General features: G+C 37.3%; 1 protein-coding gene across 6 annotated transcripts in view; it reads right to left on the reverse strand.

The window, feature by feature from the left end:
- NUBPL (NUBP iron-sulfur cluster assembly factor, mitochondrial) overlaps positions 1–17,723 on the reverse strand; it is a 151,590-nt gene that overhangs the window by 89,467 nt on the left and 44,400 nt on the right. For all 6 annotated transcript variants that reach the window (XM_065635983.1, XM_065635982.1, XM_065635984.1 and 3 more), the window contains one exon: positions 9,750–9,843. In XM_065635983.1, coding sequence (XP_065492055.1) covers positions 9,750–9,843 — 94 coding nt within the window. The remainder of the gene's footprint in view (positions 1–9,749; positions 9,844–17,723) is intronic.

Raw genomic sequence — 17,723 nt, forward strand, 5'->3', positions numbered from 1 at the left:
GTTGTTTCACACTTTTGTTCACAGTCTTCTCTGAAGATGCTGGCTCGGAAATCCCTAGATCTTCAGGGAGAAGTCAATATGCAGTCAACAAAACTGAAGTTTACATTTTCTGGTTCATTATCAATGTTTTTAAGACTCAAATAATTGGCATGGCTTGAAGGACAGAGACTATGCATCATGAAAACACCCACTAGAACCACAAGCAGCTTATCCCAGCGATATTTTTGCCTAACAAATTCTGTTGCTAGAGAACCCCACCCAAAGGGAGAGAGCTAAAATGCCAGAAAGACCCAATGGCGCATTGCAGAGTTTAGGCTGCTGCAAACACCAACTCCCTGTATGAAAACCTGCAGCTTCTGAATGCATGAGTTAAAGTTATGCTCATGGACAGCGTGCATGGCTGCTTCCACAGAACGAAAGCCAACATGCCCAGGAAGCTGCTGAGGGTATAATAGATGTGTCTCTCTTATTTTCCTTTTCACTCTGAGCTGGATTACAGACAAAATTTATTCACAGCAAGCTTGTACTGACTTATACTAACACCCTTTAAAATAAGTATCTTTTCTCTTCCTTTGGTATAACTGCCGGTCCAGCAAACCCAACCTGAAGTTCAAGAATTCAAATTATTTGCAGCATTATTTCCTTCACTAGCAACCAAATATGGCAAATGAGACTTTTCACTGTGCTCCCCTCCCTGAATAAGTTTGCATATGTGTAATTCAGAAAGTGATTCAAAGAAGACAGCTCACACTTACTTCGCTGTCTTGGCTCTACATGGTTAATAGGAATATCAAACAGTAAAGAGTTATTTTCATCGATAAAGTAATGAAATAAGACTGAATTCATGCACACAGTACATCTCTTGAAGAAATATGTACAATGTTTACACAAGCCTCTGTCTGAATGAGGCAAACTAAGACTGACAAACTGAACAGAGAAGTTGCAGAAAGTATAATGCTATCACATTGCATGTTAAAACATACTACAAATTCTATGTTTGCAGTTGTGTGCAAAAGAATAATTTCTGTGCTTTGAGCACACTAAGGGTTTCTAAGCTGAGCACATTTAGGTTTAACTGACATATCTACTTATTCATGCATTCCATTTATTTTTGTAACTTCACCCAATTTCAGTTGATAAAAAGCTGATGTATGTTGCATTAGTCAAAACTATGCTTAGTGTGTATAATATTTAGAGACAGAACTAACAGTAGCCTGTAACACTGATGTTCGCCTTTCTTTTTTAACCTCAGGTCTTTAATCCTCAGTAAAAGAAAGGTGTGTCTACACAGCACATTGGTACTCACCCTTTTGGTGGACTGGTATTCAGAGAAATACAAGCGCTGAAACAGCCTATAGTTTCTGTGTATAGAAAATATCACCTATATTCACTGTATCATTAAGGTTTGCATTAAATGCTCTGGGTTACAAGGCATAAGGTGGAATCTCTCCAAGCCTTAGGTATAGTCCATTTGTACACAAGCGAAAAACAGGCAGGTCTAAAAAGCAGCTAAGCAGCAGTTCAGAAGGTCTACCTTAGGATAAAAAAGATCTCTCTAACGTATTCCCTTTTCCTTCCAGTGCCTTCAAAGACAGACTTCAGAACCAGACTATGTGCATCTCATCCAGACCAATGATTAAGGACCCCTCCACACACAAATATTAGACTGTGCCTTACATCACTCTGATTCTTATTAACTTAGCAAATAATGCCACTCCAAAACCTGTGAAGTGTAGCTGACCAGAAAGACCAACAAATGTAGTTCTGGAGGATAAAGACACAGAAAGATATACTGCATTTTTCTAATAATTGCATCTGCTGACGGACAAGCACTGAATGCTCTTGCAAGGAACCACATTCAGGCCTCAATGCAGCTGTGCATGGCCTCATCCCAGCAGAGCGCTCATGCACTTTTTGTAGCTTTTGCTACCTTTCAAACTTCTAGGTGGGACTTTCAGGTTATAAATTGCCTGGTGAATCTGAGTCTTCTCTGCTGCGGATCTCTTCAGATTGCCTCCCACCTTCTGTTAAATTAATTGTTACTTCACAGGTAAAATCTGCTCGCAATTATGGATACAGTTTGCACTTGAAGATGCAGAACAAGATCTTGCAAGAACAAAGACTTGTGCCTTTGCTAGAATTTCAGCTGGCGATAGCAGATATAAAAACATTAAAAATCCCTGGTGAGATTTTCCCTTAAGGGATCCTTACTCGAGACTCGTAATACAGCTCAGAACTGTCCCAAAGGGTGGATCCCAGCTGTGTCTCACCTCCAGCCTGCTCACTACCTTCTTCTTGGAGGAGTCTTTGAACAACTGTTCAGACAGTGGATGTTTCCAATAGCCACACATCCTCTTCTGCCCACGAGCTAGCGGGTAATTAAAGATTGGGATGCTACTGCCTTGCCCACATGAAAAGAGGACATAAATCTTAGAGCAAGCTTCTTCCTCCCGGCAAGAGGAACTGTTGGTGAAACCACTGAACAGAGGAGTATCACAAGCTGGATAAAGTTGTCACGCTGAAGTTAAACTACCCTCATCTAACTGATCAGTAATATTATAACATCCATTTCATGCTAGATCACATGGAGAAAGACATGGAAAGACAGCTCTCACTGTGTTAAAATGTTTGGGTTTGGTCATGACAAACCGCATACATATGTCACACTAAAGCACTTTACATGCAATAGTTATTTAGCAAAGTGAAAACACTGGAAACATTTGTAATAACATCTGTGAACAAGCATTATTTGCAAAGTACAGGCATTAAATAAAAAGCTACGCCCTCACAGACACTCTGCCACTTTCCACTTTTCCTTAGCTATCTGAATTAGCGTTTTTCTGCTCCACTCCATTCCACCTCCTGCTTTCAAGGGCATTTGCCAATCATGTCCAGATTATAATGAGCATTGTACTATGCAAGAGCAAAGTCCAAATAGTCTCTTTTGACAAACGAATATTTTAAAAGAAAAAAAAAATTAGAGGTCCTAATCCAAAGAAGACAACTGTGTTCTACTACACACACACACACACACAAAAGACAACACTGAGACTGCTTCAATCATCTCCAAAAACCATTCAGTTTTTTACTTTTTTCTTTCCCCAGAGGTGGAGGTGGTAAGGGGCAGATTTAAACATTTATTTTTTTCATAAGAAATAGCTAGAGGAGAGAATGCGGTACCACTATTCATATGTATTTCTCTCATCTTTTGCAATTGTCAGCTGAACACTATGCTCGTTTATTCTTCCTATTCAGAATAATTGGTCTAAAAAAACCCGAGGCAATTGCAGCTAACCTAGTACTTAACATACACTTAGCCACTGTTGCCAGACCTCAGAGAACCTCAGTTTTCAAAGCCTCTATACTTCACAGCTTTTTTTCCCAATACCTGGAAACTGTTTTTCGGGGATGATAAAATTTAAAGAACTTGCACTGAATATACTTTCAGTTCAGCTTGGACAGGCAATGTGTGTTAAATCAATCTCCATGAGCCAAGAGTTAAAATTTAAATTTATATTGAAAGAGTATGAGGCATTAATGTGTAAACTCATACTGTATTTTGGTCTCTAAATTCAGTTTACAGAGTCTACTGAGTCTGACACTTCATAATGAAGTACCACGAGTGTCCAAAGCTAAGATAACTCTGATGATTATTTGCATTTGTCCTCTACATTTTTTCTGACAAGAGACGTAACCTATTTTATTATACAAATTACATTTGGGTGAATACAAAGAACTATTTTTAAATCCCACTGGTGTGACTAAGTTTTTTTTGTTTTTCAATCTAACCTAAATGTATGTGCCTTTCCTTTCCTGCAGTTATTTAAAATATCAAAATACAGCATGAAAGTAAGTAAATCTACATAAAAATCTGATATTAAAAATATTTGCCTTTCAAAAATAGATCAAGTAAAATTGACTATTACCCAGATGGCTTCCATAAAATATCTTCAAAAATTTACCGTAGAAACTAATGATGTACCTCCTCCATAAAAGAAGAAAGCAAGCTCAGAAATGGAGAAAAACATTGTATATTATTGTTAAACTAAAAGGAAAGAAGATCACATGCCTTGCAACTGTGATTTGCATCAAAGTAAGAGATATTCAACAAGGGGCAATCAGACACTTACACAAAGAGCAATAAGAGAACACAGAAACACCTCTAATCTTAAGCTGTGTGCTACACACAATTTGTACTCCAGCACTGGGGTTTTTTTGATCATTTCTCTTCAGAAAACAGCACCATACCTACTCAGCTTGCAATTTTGGTTAATTTTAAAGGGACACCTTTCTCTCACAAGACACAGTTCTTTTTCATGCTAATTCATGCATAGTTTTATAACACATCAACAGTATTTTCTTTTTTAAAAATCTGACATGAAATTCTCTTTTTGTTGTTTTTAATGCTCATTTCTGAACAGTCGGTCTACTCATCACCTGGAACTTCCTGTTCTTCTACATTATTGTATATTGAGGCAGGATCCGGTTGTCCTGAGTCCCACACGCTGCTATGGAACAGTTGTGTACAAGGCTACACCCTGCTCTGGGTGACCCTGGCATTCACCAGTTTGGTACGTCACATTTCATTCAGAATTTAAAAATGGCAAGTGTCTTCAACTTGGTGACAACCCTCTACTCTTTCCTCTTCAATGTATATATTTAAAAGAAATAAGACTTTTAACGCTCGATCAGTAAAGACAGAAATACGCTCTTTGTTTTTATTTAAACCTATCAAAACGCTGCCATCAAAAGAAACCCTATTTAATTACAATTCTTTGAGAACTAAAATTTGAAGTAACAAAACTCCTTTAGTAAATATTTCAGCCTTATCTGCAAAAGGCATTCAGGAGATAGTTGAGATCTACATATTGCTGAAAGATGCAATCATTAGGAAAAATTACACTATTTATAGCATAAGGCAATAATAAGATAGTAGGAACTATGTATTATGTTGATTTTCAATCTAAAAGATGACAATATTCATTCACTGCATGACTAGCAACAGCAATGCTTCTGTTTTTATAGAACTTGAGAAAAACAAAATAGTATTCACATTGATTTCACTTCATTTATCTTAACTGGGTTTTTTTCAGATTCTTATTAACAGCCTTTTAAAGCTTATTATTATAAGATTATAATAATACTTGCTTTGTGTGAAAAAGAAAAAAGTTACTTCCTAAAGATGGGAAAATTAAGAGCACGGAAATAAAACATGAAGCCTTTTACCTTCAGGTCTCCTGTATAAACACAGTTCAGTCCAGTGCTCACTACTGTAATTATTAAAAGAATGCTCGGTAAGACGTGCAATTATTTGGTTGTCTTAGGCCACTTCCCACTGAACAGGTGTATTTTTCTCATGGTTCTAATGGTTCTCACTGCCATGGCACCCTGATATCCAAAGAAAAAGAGTGATATGGCAAAGTTTAGCAAATAAAAAAATTCCGGTATTAACCTGGAGTCAGTTCTGTCAATTGAGACAGAGTGTCAGTCTCTAGAGCTGTCAAGCTGTCACACTTCACTAACACAGACTTCACTTCAACACTAATAAAGGCAAGGGCAGCAGACAGCCTCAGTTATTTAACAGTCAGTGCCCACGATGCAGCTTCTCCACGAGGAAGAAACCCCAGCGCAGGGCTCTGGGACTGGCTCTCCAACAGAGACGCCCTCGCTGCTGCCCACCCAGCCTCCGCACGCTGAGGGGACACAAAGATGAGGCTAATCCTCCATCTCCAACATTATTTATTAATTTGATTTACGGCTCCTTCAGCTAAATAATCAAACAAATACACACACTTAAGATTTCTCGGTTTAGCAGCTAGGTAATTCAAAGGAATCACAAGTCTTATTCTTCATAATATCATTAGTTTACACTATATCTTGATATCAAACTTGACGTTACCTGAAACCCACTATGTTTTAAAAGCTGGAAAATGTGTGAGTTTCAAACTTTCCCAAGCGTGCACGTTCAACACATCATAAGGACCCCACTTCTGAATATCTCATGCAGAAGACGAAGCAGAAGAACAAAGTAGAAGAAGTAGAACTAAATACAAAAGAAATAGCAACAGACCATAAACAAAGTCTTCTCCAGATTGACCCATGATTTCTATTCAGAAAGCAGACTTGCATCTGAAGACAGATGTAGTGGTTGAACAGAAATATATATCACATTTTCAGGCTATCATGTAATTTCTCATCTACTAGTTTTTTGAAGAATGAATGCAACATGAGAAAAGTTACAGATTATTAAAGAATAATATGGTAAATAAGAAGCATCTCCTTGTAAAGCGACTAAGAATAATAAAAGTCACAGTAGTTCCCTTATTCATCTTCTTTTAAAGAAGGAAAAGTACCCATACGAAACTGTCACACCAGCTGAAGTTGTGAGGCTGATATTCTCTTTAATGACAATCAGAATGATAAGACACATTTTGTTGTGTTGCTTATACCCATTAGGTATTGCTCTAATGTCTTTTTGACTCAAGAAAATCATCGTACCTGTGATGCAGAATTTAAATGTCTTCTAAAATTAAAACCTAGTCCCATTTCACGCATGCTATCAGTCCCTCCCTTATTGTCAGATGTTGGAATGCTACAGTTTTTCATGCCGTATCTGGGCAAATTTGCCCCCAACAAAACACCTTTACCAGTGCTCGCTCTCACACTCACAGAAAAATCTCTAAGTGGCTGGCAAAAATATGTGCGCAGGTTTTGTAAATTTATTTAGAGACAGAATAAAAATTTTCTACACTGTCTATCCCCAGGAAGCCACAGATAAATAATGAAGAAACCGTCATGCAAATACTGTATCTCACATATGCATGCATGCAAATCAAAGTACAACTTTCATGCAAACTAGATAATGCACTTCTAAATGTACTTAGCTAAGATATATATGCTGTCTCTGATGAAAAAGAGAGAAATTTTGCCACTAATACATCCTCAAAGGATAAAGAAAGAACAAGAAAATTGGAGAGGGAACAGAATCACACAACACCAAATGCTTTCTGTAAAAAAATAAGACAACACACGGCTTAGAAATATGAATTGCAAATGAAGATGGAGCCCACAAAAAAAGCAAAATTCAGTAGACTGCTCCAAAGACATCATCATTGAGATCTGTAACACAATCCTCTGTACAACTGAAAGGAACAAGGTTTAAGAAAATACAAGCATGGAAAACAAGGCTGTGGACTGTCAAAGAGACAGAAACCAAGTAACAAGAGTAAAAGGAGAAAGCACAGTTCAAGCTGTAATACACAAAAGAAGCCCTTCCAATAAGAATGAAAAATACCCATAATACAAAACAGAGAAAATTCTTTATAAATCACTACAATTCATTGAGCCAGCAAGAACACAGGGAATTACAAATCTTATCACTCCTCGTCTGCTGTGCTTGTCTTCATCAAAAGTGCAATACACTTATTTTTTAAACTGCAAGAGTTGACCTCAACATGCTCAACAAAAACAACTAATGGGAAAGACAAATGTAAAGTGATGTTATCACTCTTAATTTCATGAAGTTAGTTAGGACTGATGAAGTAATATGCTGAATTGAGCAACTGTGGTAAGAATGTGAAGCCACTTCAGAATTCAAATCAAAATGTTGTCTTCAGTTAGGAAGCTGTAAAAGCCCATACTTGTACAAATGAAAAAAAATACGCCAGAAAACCATAATGGAGAGTTCAAAGAGAGACACGGGCAAGAATTTATCCCCTTTTATGGCATATCAAGAAAATCTGCATTGCTTCTTGTTGTTTTAAACCTGTTTTCCTTTTTTTTTTTTTTCAATCAACATCTTGTCTACTTAAGACTTGCCTCAAAACCTGATTCAACAGGTATGACAACAACAGGTTTCCAACAATCACATGGAAAACTAATAAAAATACTGAATAAAAATTATTTAATCTTAATCCTTCACTTTGTTACACCTACACAAGAATGAGGACATCGCAGTGCTTAGCAAGAAAATCCGGCTTTTGTTTTTTAACTTGTCTTGCTTTTGTTAACATCTATTACATTCTAAGAAGGTGTATTATGAAAAAAAACCCACTATCTAAATTAAGGTTTCCATACACTGATGTAATGTATCAGCTAGAAAGATCGCGTGACATTCCACAAACAGACCTCGGCAAAACTTAGAATAAATACAGGATCAAAGTACTTTCCTCCATCACCTCTCTGTCCCAGAGGACCCAGTGCACCAACACCACAACTACTCACACTTCCGAAGACAGCATAGAAGTCTGTTGGAAAAGGACACAATAATCCCTTGAAAATTAAGAGTCTAACAACCTTTTCTATGTTAAATTAGGACATTTAGGTGCACTGTAGTGAATAGCATTATCAATACCTGCCATACTTAAAAAAAAAAATCCACAAAGATAAAGCCGCACCTCTTTAACTCATAATTTTACTGACCTTACATACAAGATTTAATGTGAAATTCAACGTTACCAAAAACTTCCATACCACGGCCATGTTTCGCCTCATTGCTTAAACCCCTTGCAGCTAACTCCTTTATCCTATCTTACAAACTTTTAGATATCCGTAATTCTTTATTAATTGAACTTATGAGGCAGCCTGGTAAGAGTTCTATACGTAAATGAAATAGTTCTACGAATTTAATATTTAGGGGCTTCACTTCAGTGTGCTACTGCCACCGAAGTGCAGAGAAAAAGGAGCGTTGGAGGGAACCAGGGCCTGCCGGTGCACCCAGAAAAGAATGACAGCAGTAAAAGATGCTACCATTTTGGGGTTGTACCAACATATTTATCTGGTATCACTGAAAAGTGGAGCAAGCAGTCCCACTGATTCCTTAATACCTCAGAATCACAGAATTTCTGACTGGAAAAGGTCTCTGGAGGTCACCTACTGGCAATGCTAGATAGGGTCAGCTCGGGCCTTGTCCAGCACAATCTGGACAACGGCCAAGGACAGAGATCCCATGGGCTCTTTGGGTAACATGTTCCGGCACTGCACTACTCACCTGGTGAAGAGCCACAGTAATTATTAAATTATTCCTGGGCCTCTAAGGATTGCTTTGTCTCTTCTACCACTGAGTTCGAAACATTGATTATGTTGGCTATCGACAACTTTCTGTTGAAGTATGTCAGACAGGTAATAAACCATTACGGTCTATTGGATCTCGTAAGATGCTCAGCATTCTTTCAGATGCAGTATCTCTAACTCCTGCTGAAACCAATGAGATTAGAGAGCAGCCTGCGTATCTCAAGATTGATTTGTCCAAGTTTAAATCCCCTAAAAAAAGTCAAATTAATAACACAAGAGGAAAAATAATGCATTATAGTGTATTACGGTGCTGCATAGTCTATCTGAATAAATGTTGTGCATTAACAGTGTTGTCAGCTTCTAATTAAAAAGCAATCATGAAGACAAACTATTTTATTGTATTAGCTTTATTATGCAGCAGGTACAAAGAAAATATTTTCTACTGCTAACCCTACCAGTTTTTGGCATGACTGCCTTACCTTCAAGAGTACTGCTATACTTGACTTCTCAATCTTTTTGAAACTTAGGTTAAAAGAAAGTAACACAATCATAGAGTTAACACGTTAAAAATCACTAATACTGTTTTTCATCACCACACAACTGACAGAACATTTTCTTAGTGTGTTAGAAAGACAATCACAAGACTTTTTGACTGGCATGTTAAAATAAGATTTTTCTAAAGTTACCAGACTTAGAACTAATTTCAAATCTCTGAAACAGTCAAGCAATACACATACCTGCAATTGGAATATTCTGTGAGACTGACAGCTGTACGTCTCCAGTCCCAGGTGGCATGTCAATTACTAAATAGTCCAGTTGACCCCAGTCAACCTAGAAGACAATAATAAATGTGTACGTTGGAGGCTTGAAGTTCTTTTATTTAAGGTACTTTGTGTTTTATTAAAGTCTTTGTTTCCTATAATGTAAAACACATGAACCAAGGCCACCTCAAAAGAATGATACTGTGAAGCCCTTTTAGTCACACTTTCAGTACAGGATCAAGACATTATTTTTCTAAGAGACAAAATCTTCGCTGATCACTCAAAGCTATGAGCATAACTTTATTATCAACTTTATGAGCATAATCCTATTTAATTCTTTCCCCTCCCAAAAAAAGTAGTAACAACTTAAGACTTTTGCTTTGTAGCCGCTTAGTCGCAGGTTAGAAGAAAACGTTAGGTCAGGCTAAAATTCTGGGTTTTGTGCAACAAACAGTTAGGAATTGTTTCCATACATTTAAAACTAATTTTGCTTGCTTCTTATCACTTCTTTTAAAATATACATAAATATTTAGCATTTTTTTTCTGGTTTGTGACTGCAAAGTTAGAGCTCAGTACAAAATTTTGCCTAGGAAAAAGAGCTGTTGGGAGGAAAAGCAAACAAATAAACAGATTTGTTAAATGAAAATCACAAGGTATAATTATACAAACTTACAACATACAGAATCACAGAATGGTTGGGGTTGGAAGGGACCTCTGGAGATCATCTGGTCCAAAACAAGATATCACACAACAAAAAAAAGTACTGGTTGCTAAGCATCAAATAAGAGAGACCGTTAAAGATATTAGGGTTAAATATGAGAATGCTGTGATTATTTACATTCGTTACTAGGACAGATTTTCAGAAGAGTCAAATAACTCTCTCTAGAGTACTGTGTACTGCAATAAATGTTCTCTTAATGAGAACAGAAATGGTTCTAAGCCTACTCTATCACGTAAAGCCAAGCTATACTTCACCTAAACATTTCCCAACAGTTTAAGTAAGCTTCAGGAGACCCTCAGTTCAATTCTGCCGTGGTGCGGGTTAGTACCAGTGCACTCTTGCTAGCCAGCAGACATGTACAAGCTCTTCTGTCTCTGCAGTACAGAAGCTTTAGAAATCATAGCTACGTTGAAAATAAAGACCCACAAATGTCTCCCCCTCACTTTTCCCTCCACATAGGCATAATAATTATAATATATAATAATATAATATATAACATTATATATAATTATTATATGGTATGTTTCTGATTCACAAAATATATAAAAGATACAATAGTATGAGCTGCTTTAATAGAGGAAAGTTGCAAACAAGAGCAGGATTTTACTTTCTATTTTGCGCATTCCCTCAGAGTTATTTTCACAGCAAAAACAATCGACATTTTGCCAGTCCCGCAGTTATTGCCCTGGAGCGTTCGAGCCTGTCAGGGGAACACTCGTGTATTTTCATTCAGTTCTTGTACAGATCATGATCTTCTGGGGGAGCACAAGCCATGGGAAATCCAGACCACTAACCCAACGTAGCGCTCCAGCAAGAAATGGAATTTTTCAAGGCAGGCTGATGAAGATGGAAGATTTTGGAGCACTTAAGAGAGAAGGGAGATGTGGAAGGTTAGTTGCAAATTCTAACTTCAGATGTCTAAATTAGGGACTTTCAGGCACCGCTCCCTTTCCTCATTTTCTACACAAAGGCTGCAGGAGCACTAAACGGTGCCCAAGACAGTCCAGTTGAACCAGAAATGCTGCTTATATTAACCACAGCAAATACTGTACTTTACCCTTTCACATGTAATGTTGATCTATATTATCTATAGTATCTATATTATTCTACAATATCTATATTTTGCAAACAAAAATGACATATACCTAGCAGATTTCTTAATTAGCATGCATAATCATATTGATACTATATAATCCCAAATTACATCTATGTGCAAAAATGTATGTACTGAAACATAACTGTGGGGCAGAGAAGACAGTTTATCTAAAAACCTGGTTTTTACTTTTTTTTCTTAACTAATTTTGCTTAGTTATAAAAAATGTCAGTGCTGATGAATGCCTCCTTTTCCAGTCAAAATTACTTTGGCCACTTGAAGACATGAACTTTAACTTTCTGGTTCTTAATTAAAAGTTAACCATTATAAAGGTGACAAACAGAAATTATACAGTTGTTTAAAAATAGTAGCAGTTTACAATCAAGTTCCTTAAAGATTCACAACTAAACACACAGATCCTCTACAAATAGTTAAGTGCATAAATCTCAGGATGCAAAACCAAATCTTTCATAATAATCACCACCATTTTGAAACACTAAGGTATACAGAGTTTCACTTTTTAAAATTATTAACTTAAAATACCTTCTTCTCCTGTGTCTTCATAAAGGCTGAGCCTGGCATCTTCTGTTAAGTCCAAATTTACAAGTTCAGTAATCATATTTTCCTTCCTTAAACACTTCTACAGAAACTATGAATAAACTGGTTTTTTCCTTTTTGACTTGCAGCAAGATGCAGGCCAGAAACACATCTATGAGTGGCACAGCGCTACTGTCATTCTGACACTGTTTCAAATCACTTTGTCTGCCAAAACGGCTTGGTTGTTGAAATAACTTGGACATTGAGGAGTTTTCAGCCCTTTTCTCCATGAGCTCAAATTCAAGTCTCTTTACGTACAGCACTGTCTCATGGAATAGTACAAGACAATCCAAATCCCACACTTACCAGAGGTAACTAGAATTAAAAAAAATACACTGGCTTTTTGCCATAGCTAAAAGCTGTCTGGTTTTGCATATACTCGCTGACCCTAACTTTAAGCTAGCTCCTCTCGTGGAACAGGGTGACTTTCTGGGCCTGTTCTATAACTTTTCACTCTCACCAGAGGTTCTGCTCCTTCAGTCTCTTCACGCACCAGTCTCCTTCATGGAGCTTTATGGGATCCTCCTACCCAGCAAGCATTACAGGTCCCCAAAGAAAACACGTAGCCCTATTCCACTACTATATGGAACGTCAATGGAGAAGACCTCCAGTGCCGGTACTCAAATCCTTTCCTTGGTGCTCAGTTTTGTGCGGAAGCACAAAGCAATTGCTGCTCTTCTGAGCAGAGGTAGCTGCCTTGGTAAAAATGTCTCCCTGTCAGAGCTTTAAAGTAAAAGGATATTTTTATAAATAGCTTACTGCTCCAAAAACACACAAAGCAACTGTTGCTCCAAAACTACCACATACAGTAGAATGGGTACAGAAATCAGAGGGCACCAGAAATTTCTGCCTCCAGCTTCCTTAGTATGTGACCCCATAACAACGAAAAGAACTTCCAACATGTACTTTCTGGATTGTTCTATAAGCACGAATTTTTATTAAAGTTATAAACCTCTGAAAACAGAAGTTAATAGTGGAATTCTAAGCACATGGTGAATCTCATGGTAAATCTCATTGCTAGGCAACAGGAAAAATACTCTGTTAACACATAGCGAAATTAAATTATAATGCTTAATTTATGGCACTGAAACCATCTTATTTCGTATATTTTCAAATCCATGGACTGAAAAAAAATGAAATGAGCTGTCTTTATCAAACGAATTGTGCTCCATTATAATACTTATAAATCTGAGCACAGAAAAATGGAGAAGCCACACCAGCCCAGCTGCAGTGGACACGATGTGCTGCTGCTGCTGCGCAGAGTAGGACTGAGACAGGCCTTTGTCACTCCAGTTCAGAAACGACAACAGTGAATATGTCTATGTACACAAGTGTTGAATATATGTGAGAACTACCTTCTGAGTTATGCCACTGCTGTGGCACTGAACTGGTGGAAGTCAGATGGCAAAATAGATTGGAAAATCACTTCTCATTAAAACTAATTTTTTTTTTTTTTTTTTAAATTTTGAATGTAGTCAGAGTTGTCCTCACAATTTTATTCTCTTCTCTTTCATTTGTAATTCAGGGTGAAGATGAAAAGCTGCACCACAATGACACAGCTATCAACTGGTGAAAAGAACTGAGCCAGTGTCTTTGCCCAGCAGTGAGCAGTGTTCTCCAAACAACATGGATTTGCTCAGACTTCGGTTGGGAAACTCTGCACCTCACCCCATTTCTCTCTGTAGGCTTCCTCTTATTCTCTGCTGTTCCGCTAGAAGCAGACGATGAACACTCTGGAATTCAGTTGCTCCTCCATTACCCTCCCACAGGAAAACAGAAGCAGTATAACAGTCTTTTATTAAACAAATTACTGAATGTAATTTGGGAAGTAAAACAATTTGTTATAGAAGTGTACACATTATTTAACAGGAGAAGAAATTCCAGGTCCGTTACTAAATTTCAGCAAAGGGGGAGAGAGGAGAGAAAAAGGGGGGAAAGACATCTTTAATTAAATTTAGAATTAGAGTATATAATCAGAGCAGTGGCTTTCTGAAATCTACTATTGCCATTCATTCAACATTATTAAAATGGGACATATAATCAATCAGGCTGTGATACAAAACACTAATTTGAATGCAAATCTTGTTTATATGCAACAATTTACCAAATCAGGACCACTAGTCCTCATGTTCTCAATCAGTTCTGAGAAGTGTGTCTGTATGCAAATGCAGTTGCACACCAGAAAATGAGCTCAGATTAACAGCACATTAAACGAGTTCCCTTTGCAAGCAATAAGCAGACAGCGGTTAGAAAAGCTGCCTTGTAGCATCTGAAATCTGTCAGCACCTTTGCATGTACAGTAGTGTTAATACCTTTGCCCCTCTAATATATAGAGTGTGTATAACACTTCAAACCATAGAAATGTAATTGCGCTTTCCTTAAGTATAGCATTCATCTTTTTTTAAAAAGGTTTAACTTGACATTTATTGTTAAGCAATATAATTAAGTGCCATGTGCTTCTGTGTATTTTCCCTTGCTCAGAAACCTCATGAATGCTTCTATGTAAATTACTTAAATCAATCACTCTGTTTATGTGACAATTCATAATCAAAATACCAGATATGCATTTTGAGTAAGGGTTCCAAATAGCAAGTTGAACCCAAGGTAGAGCATAGAGATATATAGATGGCATTTCTGCTGAGGAATGAAGCCTGAGCATCCTCTGAGCATGAGGCAGAAGTGATAGAATATTAGCACAGAAGAGGGATTGCTACTTGTGGTTTTGAAGTAATCCTGGTGTTTGGTAAATAACATAAGATGTTATTTATTTGTTCTTATTAAGAGGAATGCATGCAGAGTTTCAATCAAGCAGTGCTGCAGGTGCAGACATGGCAGCCAAACTCCCAACAGCAGCAGCAGAGTACCAAGAGCTCCAAGGCAGACAGCTCACAGCGTGGTCCTGCCAGATCCCCCTCCTCCTACCTACTTGGTTGTGTATATAAATGATTTAATACAGGCAAACAGCTGAAGAACATAAAGGTAAGGAATGCTGTTGTTAAATGAATATGTATGTGTATATAACTGTTCACAAATATTTGCATCTGTTAAGGCAAGATAAAACAAATATTTAAGAATATTTTGTTGAAAAATTACTTAAAAGATTCTGCTTAAACATACATAGACATTGGGAACAAATAAGTAGTTTTGTGAAGTAACAAAACAGATAGTTTAGGAATAGTATAAAGAAACATGGCATTTTAAGTAAAACATATTTATATTTATTTTCATAATATTTGATGAAGGAGACATTTCCCAGAAGATTTTTAGTCCCTGTAGAAACTTTCTCTCTGGTAGTGAAATAACTACTTATACCATAGCAGGATATTCTACAGTGCTTAATGCAACTTGACACTTTCAGAACAAAGCTGACTGCCCCTTCGACCTGTCCTCTGATGCTTAACCAATCTCAAAGCCTTGCAATCCAACACCAGGAAAAAACAGATGCAATGCAATGGTTCAAATTCCCTCTAAGGTATTCCTGAGCAGCCTGTTCTGCCAAGTTCAGAGAAAAACTGAGGCGAAGCATAACAACAGTCTGCTCCAAAGATTTCCATAAAGAGAAGGAAATTCTCTGATTCTTTCTCATTATAGACTAGGAGTAACTTTTAGAAATAAGTACCCAGGAAGAAAGCCAGAGTCCTGTTCAACTAAACAACCAAGCCAGAAACTGGCCTTCTCCTCCCTGATAGCTTTTAATAACGTTAAGAACTGGAGGCAAATGCAGTGGCCTGAAGTTTCTGTCACCTTCGTTTACATAACCTACAAAACTAAACAACTCCCAGAAGATGACAATGAAGAGGTTGTTCTCCATGGGGCATTCCAGGAGACGGGGGGGGGGAACTCAACACCGGGCTCCTGCTCACCTTCAGAAAGCCCAGTCACGTTGTGTCAGCCTGAAGGGACGATGGCACTCAGCTGTGGGGTGCCTGCCATGGCCCTGAGAGACTGGGGACACTCTCTGGGGATGACCAAAAACTAATAGCTCTGCGCATTCCCAGCATGACCGACAGACTGTATCAGAGCTACTACATATCAAAGATGCTTCCACTAGGTTCAAGGTGTTACTACGAAAAACTTCCATGAGCTGAGATTCCCAGTTGTCAGGGATTCAAAACACTTTTTCTCTAAAAGATGACAGTTTGAGAAACAAACTTTTATTATGCGGTCTTGAGGTTCATTGTTGATCTGCTGCTCTCGACGCTTGACTCACAAACAGTCTGCACTACATAACTTGCAGAAACTTTTCCTCAAATATAGACCTTTTTTTTCTTGTTCTATGACACAGAACTGTCTGTAGTTCAGCTGCTGAATAATGACATCTAGGAAAGGAAGACGGAACTAGGCAGGTTTATGTTCCTATGTCTTCTTGCAATAAAATTAAACACAAAAGTAAAGTGATACAAAGGTGAACAAATCAGAAGAAAGTGGGCTAGCATCACACCATCTAATTAAACTAATCACCAGGTTGATGCAGTTATGTTAAGCTCATCATCTCAACTATAAATTCTCTTTGAGCTCTCCCTACTAATACAAAAGGCAAAAGCACCATTTAGTTATCAAACCCAAAGCCAACAACACATGTTTAAAGTAGTATTATCACGACCCAATTTAAGCTCATAAAATTTATATATGCTGTCTGATTCAGATTTTCCCTACAATAACAGAAGGAAATATTACAAGTGTTGGCAACAATATGAAAAGGGACAAGCTTATTAAGCCTACTCCCCATATGTATTTTAGCCTATATTTCTGTAATGACATTAGAAGCTAATGTATAGTTTAAGACTGAATGCTTAAGCTATGCAATGGAAAGCAATGTTCCTACTTCTCAAGTTATTTAACTTCCTTAAGCTTCAGTTCATATTCTGCTACTATAAGAAAATTAATAAATTCCTTATTGGGGTACCAATAGACTAATATAGGCACCATTTCATGCCCATCATCAAGACACTGATTTTAAATTAGCATGAAAACTAAAAATCATTAGATTTTAAAAGTCAGAATATTCTGTTTAAGTACAGTGTATAACACTTTTTTGTACAGAAAAGGGAACTTGTACAGAGACCAGTCTAAGGCCTTCAAAAAAAGATTACAGAAGAAAACAACATGATATTCAAGTCACTTGAAGTGCTGCTGAAGAAAACTCTCCAATATGAATATAAATTGTGCAATATAAAAACTGGAATAAAATCAATTTGATGTAGACTGCTTAACTAAGGTCAAAAGACAGTAAATCTGAATATAGGACTAGTTTTCTTTGTCTGGTGAGATGTTATCAGATCTCAGAGTAGTAGCCTTGAGGTTAAACATTCATTTTCAATAATAAAATGGTTTGGTTTTTTTAAAATAATCTGTTTTTCACAAATATGGACAAAAATACATCCTGCAAACGTTCCATATTTAAAATTCGCAAGGATAACCCCCCCGGTCACTGAATTCAAAATACTCTACACTTGCTAATGAAACCAGCATTGGAGAGTCTGCTTGAATTTCCTTGGAGCACAACAGTCAATAGTCCCAACAAGAAGTCACCACAAGG

The sequence above is a fragment of the Caloenas nicobarica genome, chromosome 5 (genome assembly GCF_036013445.1).
Source record: "Caloenas nicobarica isolate bCalNic1 chromosome 5, bCalNic1.hap1, whole genome shotgun sequence".
In the NCBI taxonomy this organism is placed as follows: domain Eukaryota; kingdom Metazoa; phylum Chordata; class Aves; order Columbiformes; family Columbidae; genus Caloenas; species Caloenas nicobarica.